The sequence below is a fragment of the Rhagoletis pomonella genome, unplaced genomic scaffold (genome assembly GCF_013731165.1).
Source record: "Rhagoletis pomonella isolate Grant_MI unplaced genomic scaffold, Rhpom_1.0 Rhpom_scaffold_00014, whole genome shotgun sequence".
Classification (NCBI taxonomy): Eukaryota; Metazoa; Arthropoda; class Insecta; order Diptera; family Tephritidae; genus Rhagoletis; species Rhagoletis pomonella.
This window is the reverse complement of record NW_023458568.1, coordinates 5,520,175-5,532,200: the sequence shown is the minus strand read 5'-3', so window position 1 is coordinate 5,532,200 and position 12,026 is coordinate 5,520,175. Positions and strand designations below refer to the sequence as shown.

At 35.6% G+C, this 12,026-nt stretch overlaps 1 protein-coding gene across 1 annotated transcript in view; it reads right to left on the bottom strand.

The window, feature by feature from the left end:
• LOC118749123 (peroxidasin-like) overlaps positions 1-12,026 on the bottom strand; it is a 114,679-nt gene that overhangs the window by 94,973 nt on the left and 7,680 nt on the right. The window contains exon 2 of the mRNA XM_036483892.1: positions 8,469-8,644. Coding sequence (XP_036339785.1) covers positions 8,469-8,644 — 176 coding nt within the window. The remainder of the gene's footprint in view (positions 1-8,468; positions 8,645-12,026) is intronic.

Sequence of the window (12,026 nt, the reverse complement as noted above, 5' to 3'; positions counted from 1 at the left end):
GTATCTATGCACATACGTATCTATGCACATACGTATCTATGCACATACGTATCTATGCACATATGTATGTATCTATGCACATACGTATCTATGCACATACATACATATGTACTTAGGTATGTAAATCAGCATTTTAGTTGAAAGTACGTTTTGCTCGTCGCTCTCTTCATCGCTCCACTACATTCCTGTCCTTAGTTTTTTTCAGATACCACAAATGCGCGATCCAGAAAATTCTTCTATCATTCTTGCCACAAATGTATGTTTTCTTCGAAAATACTCAAGTACTACCAGTAGAGTACTCTACTGTCAAATACCTTTTACTCGCAGTAGTTGCGGAAGGCAAAGTAAATACTCTACGCGTGTTGCTATTGATCGGTAGTTTACGTACGCTTTCTGAAACTGGTTTATGCTTACTCACAATTGACCCGAGCGATGAAAGTAGGGGATGGAAAGTATTTGCGCGGCGATCGGATGTCTTGTTGGGCCGTTTAAATGGAATTGCGCAGGAGTCTAGTAAGTACCCTGCAAAAAATTGGACTTATCCGGGATGACCCCGGGAGCAATCGCAAAGGAGCATGCGACTAATACCACTTTTGATCTCTTTATATGGAATGAACTGATCGCTTTTGTTCGGGCATGTCCTATGAAGAGACTAATTGTTCACATTTATATCCGAAAGGGTATAAAAAGCGACTAGTCACTTTTAAAAAATAAAAAACAAATTTTCGCCAGCTGAGATTCGAACCGGGGTGCTCAGTTTTGTTAGGCGAATACTCTCTCTGTGTGCCAACGCCCCACATGAAATTTCATTGACATATCATTAAATCGTTAATAGTACCCGTTAGAGATGAGTTGGGGACTATTTGACCTCCATTAGTACCCGTATGAGACTAGTTGGGACTAATTAATGCCCAATTGTACCCGATGGAGAGTAATCTCGGAATACTCTCTTTAGAGATTAGTCGCACAGTTTTTTTATACCCACAAGGGATGAGTCGAGACTAATTGACCTCCATTAGTACCCGTATGAGACTAGTTGGGACTAATTAATGCCCAATTGTACCCGATTCAGAGTAATCTCGGAATACTCTCTTTAGAGATTAGTCGCACAGTTTTTTGCAGGGTAAAGCAAGCAAATGCTTTTCGGTTGGAAGGAATGTAGCAATATGCACAAATATATGAATTATGGTGGTAACATATATGTATGTATGTACATATAAATTACACACATGCATACGTGTAGTTAAAGTATATTCCAAGCGTACACTTTTCAGTATAATGGTGTATCTGCATGTCATTTTATTATAATGATTGCGTTTGTTTATTATATCTAATAAATGCAACATAGTGGGGATAAGATTGACTAATGAGAAAAGTGGGCGTCTGGTGAAGACTGAGAGTAAAGAAAAGCAGAAAAAACAATACATATAAATTTTTTATTTCTTTTAAATGTTTTGATTCGCCATTATAAGGATATTAATAAGAAGCCAAAAATATACACACGTAAATAGAATAAGAATATGTATGGATGTATGTATTACTTAGAAGAAAACTCAATAAAACGAAGGTCTGCATTTCATATCCATGCACACATACATATGTATGTAAATATTTTTTTTTATTATTTTTTTTTTACGGACGTTGGGATAGCGCACTATCCATCAAGTGGCCCATATGAAACTCCGATGAAGCCACCTCCCCGGGACTGCTTTCGCATTTCATCAGAGAGGGGCCATGGCAAACAGAATGCCTCACTCCATAACGCCATTTCCGTATTCCCCCATCCACATTTGTGATAAGGGGTTCAGGAGCGTTTTGTCGTCTGTGCTTCGTGAAGAGATTCCCTGTGGAGTAAAAAACAATTAATGTCAATTACTTTATTTATTTCACTGATTGGAGCCTCTCTCTATCCGGCGGCGTTGTTCCCTTGCTCTAAGCTCAGTCATTATTTCTTTACTGACAGATTTCACTCAGTCCCAGACCTTAATATCATTTATCATGTCTGATAGCAAGTTTTCAGGACTCGGACTAGTCAGAACCAAATCTTTTAATTTGTTTCTTTTGGCGGAAAAAGAAGGGCATGCAAAGAATATATGCTCTGCAGTTTCCGGTACATTTCCACATGAACCACACGCCATTGTGTCATCATGACCATACTTGCACAAGTACTGTCTGAAACAGCCATGCCCACTCAACAGTTGGGTCATATAAAAATCTACTTCGCCATGTGATCTGCTCAGCCAGGCTTCGATGCTCGGGATGAGTCTGAAGGTCCAGCGACCCGACGAAGATGCTTCCCACCGTTGCTGCCATTGGGCGAGGCTTTTTTGGCGTTCGGCCGCGATCTCGTGCTTAGAGAGGGCTCTGCCTTTGGATCGGGAGGTCAAGTAGGTGCGCTCGATCTCGCTAGCCATTAGATCAACAGTCATTATACCAGCAATCACACTGGTAGCATCATGCCATTAACCTAGCTAACGAACTGTGGACTGTAGCCGCTTTCTTACTAACCGTTTCAATGTGTATTTTGTATGACAACCTAGCGTCTATCATCACACCTAAGTATCTTACTGCTGGGATCGTCTCAAATACATACCCATTTACATTCAAAGTCGTACTTTCTTTCTTCTTCCTGCTTTTTATAAGTACACCTTCAGTTTTCTGGATAGCTAGCTGCAAGCCATTATCCTTAAACCATTCGTCGACCAAGTTAGCAGTACTTGAGGTGGCCGTCTGTACGCCCTTAATATCTTTCGCTACGACAACTAGCGCAATATCATCAGCATAGCCAATTATTTTAACACCTTTTGGAACAGGGAGGCGTAAGACTCCATCGTAGGCAATGATCCAAAGCAACGAACCGAGGACGGAACCTTGAGGAACACCTCTGATAACGACATAATCCTTCGTACCTGCATCAGTACTATAATAAAGAACTCTATTACATAGATAGCTACTTATTACGTTTATCAGATATCCCGGGGTGCTGATCGATTTCAGCGCACTAATAATATGCGGCCAGCCTAGTGAGTTGAACGCATTCTTAACATCTAGGGTTACTACCGCGCAGTATTCTTTTGAGCCATTTTTCCAGCGTTTACCTTTTATTGCTTCTTCGGCTATTTCAGTGACTCTACGTATTGCGTCGACTGTTGACCTACTTTTTCGAAAACCATACTGTGCATCAGACAAACAATGCGTAGAATCAATATGCCCCCATAGACGGTCACAGATGATACGCTCCAACAACTTACCTAAAGCATCAATCATGCACAGGGCTCTATAAGTGCTAGGTTCCCCCAGCGGTTTGCCAATCTTTGGGAGTAGGACCAGCCTCTGCCTTTTCCATCTATTCGGAAATATACCGTCTTGAAGGCATCTATAAAAAACTTCCGAAAATGCTGATGGGGTTGTATCCACTGCCGCTTTAATGACAATGTTTGGGATACCATCAGGACCGGGAGCCTTGTTGTTTTTTAATCGTTTGGCCGCACTTTCAATTTCCTTCTTTACAGGAGGAACAAAGGCATTTGCCATAGCATCTATTGACGCTGGTAACGGTTGGGGATCCGTCCGCGGAAAGAGTCTCTACTACTTCTTTAAGCAACGTCGGGCATGTTGGCATCTGCATTTGGCTTGCTTTGAACTTTTTCATTACCACTTTATAGGCGCCGCCCCAAGGATACTCATCAATTTCATTACAAAGCTCCTTAAACAATCTCTTTTGCTAGTTTTTATAGCATCTTTTAATTTCCTTCGCAATGATTTAAAACTATTCCTTAGTTCATACGACCTTATTCTTTGGAATTTTCTTCTAGCTGTATTGCATTGTGACCGTAACGACGCTATTTCAACCGTCCACCAGTATACGGGTCTCCGGTCGTTTCTGCGGACCTTTCTACTCATAGAAGAATCGCATGCCTTGATAAGACCTTGAGTGAGGGCTTTTGAGAGGATTTCTGCATTCCCCCGCATATTCATAACGGTGCTTATTTCGCTAATTACTAATTTAAACATATTTATATCAAATGATTTTCTGCACCAACTACTTACATCACTTTGGACGTTTTGACGAGACACTCTAATTGTACTTTTTATTTCAATTATTATAGATAAGTGGTCGCTGTGCGTATACCTATCGCTTAACTTCCACGTGGTTTTTGTTGCCAGCGATTGACTACAGAAAGCTAAGTCAATAATGGAGCCTCTGCCGTTTTTCTCAAATGTGTTTCTGTTGCCTGTATTCAACAGAAGCAGGTCCAGTGAAGCAAATGCTCTTAGCAAGGCATGACCCCGATCATTTGTTCTACTGCTGCCCCATTCTAAAGCCCAAGCATTGAAATCTCCAGTTATTACTTTTGGAGAATACATCGTAGCATCTTGCACAAGTCTGTCTAGTAACAATTCAAATTCCTGCTGACTGAGGCTCGGTGGTGTTAAGCAGCTGTAAATATAGATCCCGTCGATCTTTGCTTTAACAAAAAACTCATGACTGCTAGGTTTGCCACTAATGCCTTTTTTTCCGCAAACCCATATCGCGGCCTTCTTTTTACGATCAGAGATCCAAGTACCTTGGTTAAGTTTCTTGTACTGTTCACTTAGAATTGCTACATCAATGCTTTCCTCAATAATTGCCTGACAGAGCGGCTGCAGGGCAGCTTCGTAGTGGTTTAAGTTTAGCTGCAGCAACTTCATATCTTTGCTCTTTTTTTTTAACGCACGCTGAAAGAATGGACACTGCTTGCCACCAGCAATATGGCTTTTATTTATCTGCCCACTTGTTTACACAGCACGCATGAGGGTACACTGTTGCATTGCTTGCCATTATGGCCTTTCTCGCCGCACTTAAAACAGCAACCACTGCGGTCTTCATTTGTGCAGTCTCTCGCTTGATGACCAAAATCCAGGCATCTGTAACACCTGGTCAGTGTCGTCTTTTCACGAATGCGACATACTGACCACCCAATCTTAATTTTCTGAGCTACTATAATCTTTTTCGCAACGAGCTGTGGTAGCGAAAGCGAAGCTATTTGAGCTCCTGAGTATCCGTTACGGAGAGATTTGATCCAGGTTAAGTCGAAGGTTTGAATCGACGTTATTGTTTCAGATATAGCCTTAGCTATATCTTCTTTTGTGGTGATCTCATCTAGATCATGTATCTCTATCGAGGTTACCTTGGATAGAGCTTTTATTTCCGCTTCATTTCCCAGCAGATTTTGCACGCCCTTCTTAAAAAGTTCTGTATTTTCCTCGTGTACATGATTGAGTTCGAGCAGCATTTCTCCTTTGGCAGTTTTGCATACTCTTTTGACTTGCTTGCCAAGCTTATTTAAGTCAGCACTGCTTTTAACTGTTTTCAGCATATGTATCTATATGCATGTACTTATATAAGTGCATAGTTATTTACTGAACAGTAGCGCAGAATGAGCAAAAGTTTTGCAGCAATAATCAAATAATAGCTAAGCTTTGGTTTTACTACGACCTTGGAAAGACGAAAAAATTTACTTGTGAGCCTTTTAGGCTGGAGTATGTATGTATGTCGATACAATATTGCAGCAGCTTTCTACCTACCTTTTTGTTTATTTTCCACTAATAATTAGAATGCTTTAGAAATATTTACGGAAATAGAGCACATGATTTCGTTCATTTTAGAGTTGTAGAAGGTAGTGAATTTTTCTTCAAACTGCATTTCGCTAAGTGCGGAGTTGGGTGGTTTAGTTGCGATTTCCCTGAATACCAGATATTTCGTAAATACGTACGTTTTTCATAAAATTTTATTTTGTAAGAGTTTTGGGTGTGCACCTACATAAATGAGATAAACAATGCGGGTGCTCCATTCGCGATCACTCACAACAGCTAATCCTGAAAACTTTTTTGGGCGTTGTATGCAAGATGTTTTTTCGCTTTTCTAAGAAATTACGCTATAATTGCACGTATACATATACATATGCATTGTCGTCAGTAGTAGAAGTAATAGAAAAGTCTTTCCATCCTGCAGGGAAACCGCGGACTAGTGAATCAAATTTCTAGTTCTGTACTAGGTCTTTATCGCGAAAAACCTACTAGTCCGCTAGTAACTAGATCCTCACCAGTCCAAAATCGGCGAAAAGTGGTACTTTTAAAAAACAATTGTTTTTCAGTTTTTTCACTAGAAATCTATGTATATCTAAAGTGACGAATTCAGAAATTTTTGCTCATTCTGCGCTACTGTTCAGTAAATACATGCATATAGATACACACATATATACATACATATATATATGTGCATGGATATGAATTGCAGACCTATATTTTTTATCTATTCGCTTATTCCATGGGGTATTCATGCTTTATTTAAATTTAAAAAATTAAATTACTATACCGTTTTAAAAATCTGAAAATTCACTTCGGGAAATTTTTTTATTCTCTTTTTGTCTTCGCCTTCTCGTTTTTGCCTTTATAAGTTTTGAAAAAAGGTTTTGAACAAACCATTATATCACATTCCTATGCAAGTTTTGAAAGAATATTTTCGATACTAAATTTTATTAAAACAAAATGTAAAAATCAGCTTCATATAGAAACAGTGTCATCGTTAATTAAGAAAGAGATGTTCTTAAATATCATAACTTTACGACACTCACATATTGACTAGATTTGACTATTTATTTTATTATATTTTAATTTGAATTATTTGTTTATAAAAATATAGATTATTCCTTAACAAACACTAAATGAAAATAAGTTTAATCTTTGAACAACATTAAAAAATATCGACAAACTTTCGTAAAAATTTCGAAATTTCTATTTCAATTTAATCTCTTAATATTTTGCAGTTTTTTAGCTCATTCAATTTTAGTCTAATAACGTGCAAATTTAAAGTACCTGTGATTTACAGTTGATGTATGGCATATTTTTGACGATGTCGGTAATTTTCTTCCAGTTTAACTAAGTATGTTCGTCGATTTTTTTAATGAAGAAAATTAGCAACGCCTTCATCAAAAAAAAAATATATTAAAAATCAACGATAAGTCGCAGCTATGTATTTTAAACTTGCGCTTTATTTGAATTGATCGGGCTACAAAAATGCATACTCAAAATATGTATTTATATCAAATCTAAATAAAAAGCTTTACGAAAGTTTGTTGATTTTGTTAATGTTGCGCAAAGATTAAACCTTGGATTCATACGGGTTTTGTTAAACTGCATTTGTATAAACAAATAATTAAAATTATATAATTTTAAGATAAATGGCCAATCTAGTTAACATGTATAAAGTTTTGATAAGCACTTGAAATGTCAAGTTTTAGTACTGAATTCAAAGAAGATGTCTCTTTTATCCATTCATAATAACTTAAAAAAATTTGTTTGTTAAGAAGTGTATCTTAAAATATCTGCCTTGACATCTTAAAAGTGCAAAATATGTAAATGTACCTACATAAACTTTCCCGTGAATACCATCAAAGCATTGGCCTTGAAGGGAATCTATGTATGCATGCATGCATATGAGCAAATTAAAAAGTCGATACAATTTACAGTCGAAAAGTACAGTTTTTGTATAGATTATAGATTATTTCCCAACACTGTGGGGAACTAAGCAAAATGGCCTAGTGTATTTCGCATATATTCAAATACATAATCCACCAACCGATAATTTTATATATTCATTAAAAGATAATTTGTCATCTGTCTGAAATAAAAAAATTATAAATCGGAAGGGTAAAATAGTATTGTGTTATTAATTCAAAAATAAAAAGTTGCATTTCACTGGGGAAGGGGGGGATCTATCCCCCAAATCCCCCCTGGCTATGCCACTGCATCAGAATATTCCTCTAATTCAAAATTTTTTTCAATTCTATCTATCTCGTCGTAGTCGAAGTCGGTTGGTAGAGCGTCTGTCGTTTTAAAAAATTTAGTATCCATTTTTGGAATAAAAAAAGTATTACACTGCAAAAAAGTATAGATACGAGCGTTAGGTATAGTCTTTATTCTGGGTAAGCAGTTGCAGTTACATGGATATACTTACTACATATGCACATAGTCCCGACTCTTGTACACTCGTTCGCACACTCTGGGGGGACATTAGCGACCCATGTGCGAAGTGCGATGACTTATTCGGATTAAGGGCTCTCTAAAGTCGGCAGCGTCCGTTAACCCCCTCTAATATTGACGACCTTCGCTTACGAAATAAAGACCACGATCTATGATACACATATGTACATACGAGGCGGGTCTAATCAAAATATGATATATTCCCAATACATTATTTTACAGGAAGAGCAAAAACCGAAAATACACAAACCCTACATTTATGGAAATATGATTTTCTCGGATTGCAAAGATAAAAGATATTTTGAACTGAAATAACAAATTTTCTTGATATATCATCTTGATGAGAATAAAAATAAATAAAAAATTTGTCGGAAGCGAAAAATCAACTTTTGATTAGACACTCCTTATTGAGCTCCATTATGCTCATACAAATCGCCATTTACCTGTACGCTGGTATTATCTTCCACTTTGCAAGGCATTTCAAAAATTGTTCCAGTGACAACATCCAAATCAAAAGGTTCTATGCTTAGTCGTGGTATTGGTCTCTTATCATCAATTGTAACGTTTGCTTGTACTGCTGTGTTGCCATTTATATTTCGAGCTATACACGTATAAATACCTGTTTGAAAAAAGTTGAAAAAATTTTTATTTCAAGGGTATGAAACGATTTTTTTCACTAAAACTTGTAAATAAATACTAAATAAAAGTATTTGGATTATACGCTAAAGCCTACTTAAAAGAGAATCATATGTATGCCAAATGTATGCCATTTCATTAAACAACATACATGTACATATATGATGCATTGTGGAGCGTTTTTCCGTCATCCCTTTTCAAATTCGATTTCGGCGTGGTGCACCTTCAGTGTCGTTTTGCGTTCAGAATAGTTTTTGCTTGTGAGTCACTATTTATAGCAGGGACCGAACATAAGAGTTATTGATGAAAACTGTCATGGAAAAACTCACTATGAAGGAAATGTTCTACAACTAAGTGATACATACCAATCGATTTCTTTTTTCACCGAGACTGAAATTTGAAAATAAATTTTTATTTGCAATTTTTATGCAAAATTAAAAAAAATTATTATTATTGATTTTTATATTATAAATCACAAAAAAACAATTATTTTTGATTTTTATATTATATGTCTTAGATAACAGTTATTGAAGACTTTTATTTATAAAAGTCATCAACAAAAATCAGTCAGTAACTTTTACTTTTAAAACTCATCAATATAAATCAGTCACCGACTTTTATTTTTTAAATCATTCGTACCAAAGTCATTAATATTTTTCGCAGTTAAGAAGTGTTGGGAAACAAAAGTTTACTACGACTTATACAAATGACTTTTATAAGTATGATTTAAAAAATAAAGTTCAGTGACTGTTTTTTCTTCATGACTATTATAAATAATAGTCTTCGATAACTGTTATCTAAGACATATAATTTAAAAATCAAAGATAACTGTTATTTGCAGATAATTTAGATAAAAATCAATAATAATTGTTATTATTATTATTATTTATTTATAATTAAAAATTAATTTTAAGACTAAAGGGGAAGGGGCTGAGCACTAGCTGCTATGGCTATCGGCTCATAATAATTGTTATATGGGTATTTATAAAATAAAAGTCAGAAATAATGGTTATTTAAGGAGTAATTAAATAAAAGTCGAAAAAATAATTGTAACAGTTACGGTCCCTGATTTATAGCCGTGGTAATGATCGTTGGTTCTTAGGCAGGTACGTCTTAACGGATTCACTCCGCATCTGATATATGCAAAACATGACAGAATTTCTGCAACTACCACAGATATTAGAGAATGGCAAGGAATGTAAATAACTTTATAATTCCAGGATATTCTGAAGAAAGATGGCACAACGGCGAAACCGGTTTGTCTACAAACCAACTTTGACAAATCGGTCCACAATACATCATACTCCTGCCCTGTCGGAAACACCAAAAATGATAATGAGAATATATGTATATGTTTGTAGTTAGGTATTCGAGATGGGCGCGGGGCCCGCGAAACCCATGCCATGTATTGGTTTCTTATCCGGAAGGTCTTTTAAAATTCGCAGGCGGAACGTGAAAAGATAGGCTGCTTTCCAAAACGTCAAAATACAAAGCATCAGTCTCTTTTATTTCTAAACCTCAGCAGCTTGGAATGCCAAATGTACGCAACCACAGTTAGATGCTAGTTTTCACCTAGGTTGCGCAAGTTAGACTTTTTCTTCTAGTGCGGTTCGGTAATAAAAGAGAATGATGCTTTGTATTTTGACGTTTTGGAATGCACCCATATGCACGATTTCAATATCAATCGCTATAACTGCGCATAAATATATGCAGCAAAATCTTAATTTTAAACGCTCCAACTAGATTTAAGAAAATTAAGTAATGGAAATATGTATCACAATATGGGTATCCGACGAAGAACGGCTTTAGTTTGAACATATTTTTATTTTATTAAATTGTACACAAGTTATTTAATATATCAAAATATGGGTCTCAAACGAAAGAATGCTAAGAAATCTCTGTTTTGAAAATTTAGAATATTTGTAAGGTTCTTGAAGAGGTTGCCATCCGTTCAAATTACTTAGTAAGTTAAATGAGTTTCTAAAATATGTATATAAATCCAAATGGGTTTGGAAGGGCTATATTGCTAAATTATGTAGGAAGGCTGCCACGTGTTAACAAAAAAAAAAACAAATTCAACTTAATTCATCAGCTAATTGAAATATGTATATTGGGGTGCCCATCGAAAATGCTTTTTTTTATTCGTTTTTATAAGAAATATTATTGCCTATTTTTATAGATTTTTTAAAGGTCATTTAGAGGACGCGACCTGTCGAGTAAGGTCAGAAAATAAAATTTTTTAGATTTACCAGTTTTTCAATAATATTTTTGTTTCGATTTCAAAGATCGAGTGTGATGTGAGAAGAGGATATATAGGCCTTTAAAATGGTGTATAATAAATAATATATTGTAGGACTAGGCTTGTTAGGATTTTTTATCGGGTAATTAAAATAGACCCATATTTCTCTTAACTTTTTAAATTTTGACCATCGATAAATCCTACAATTTCAAAATATGGAGTACTATATGAAATTAAATCTATTTTCAAATAAACTGATACCTCACTTATTGCAATCGCATAAAAATAGTCAAATTTAGGCAACTTTTCTTAAATACGGCCTTGAATTTATATGTGTGTATGAACCAGAGTTTCAGATTTTTTGATCAGTGTGGCTATGGAGTTCATAAATGTTTATTCAAAATTGATATATACAATCAGACTTCAGCAAAAAAGTGGTTTTTCAAGAAATTTTAGGAAGATGGGGGTGGCACCGCCCACTTATATGATATATGCGTATCTCAAAAACTACTCAACCGATCTCAACTAAATTTGGTAAAGACATTGCGCTTAGGCTTCTTAGGAGCCATATTGAAAATTTTTAAATCGGGCTAAAACCACGGGCTCCATCAACGTTTTGATAATTTCAAAAAACTCAAAGTTAGCTAAATTTTTTTGTAGTAGGTTTTGTCCGATTTCAAAAATATTCAAGACGGTACTTAAGGAGGGCAATCACAATGTGTGTACCAAGCTTGGCCGGGATCGGTCGAGTAGTTTTTGAGATACGTATATATCATATAAGTGGGCGGTGCCACCCCCATTTTCGTAAAGTTTCTTGAAAACCCACTTTTTTGCTAAATAGCGATGGTATATGATAAATTTTAATAAATACTGATGAACTCTTTAACCACACTGCTCAAAAAATCTGAAATTCCGGTACATACACACATATCAAGGCCGTATTTAAGAAAAGTCGCCTAAATTCGACAATTTTTATGCGATTGCAATAAATGAGGTATCAGTTTATTGAAAAATAGATTTAATTTTAGATAGTACTCCATATTTTGAAATTGTAGAAATTATCGATGATCAAAATTTAAAAAATTAAGAGAAATATGGGTCTTTTTTTAATTTACCTGATAAAAAA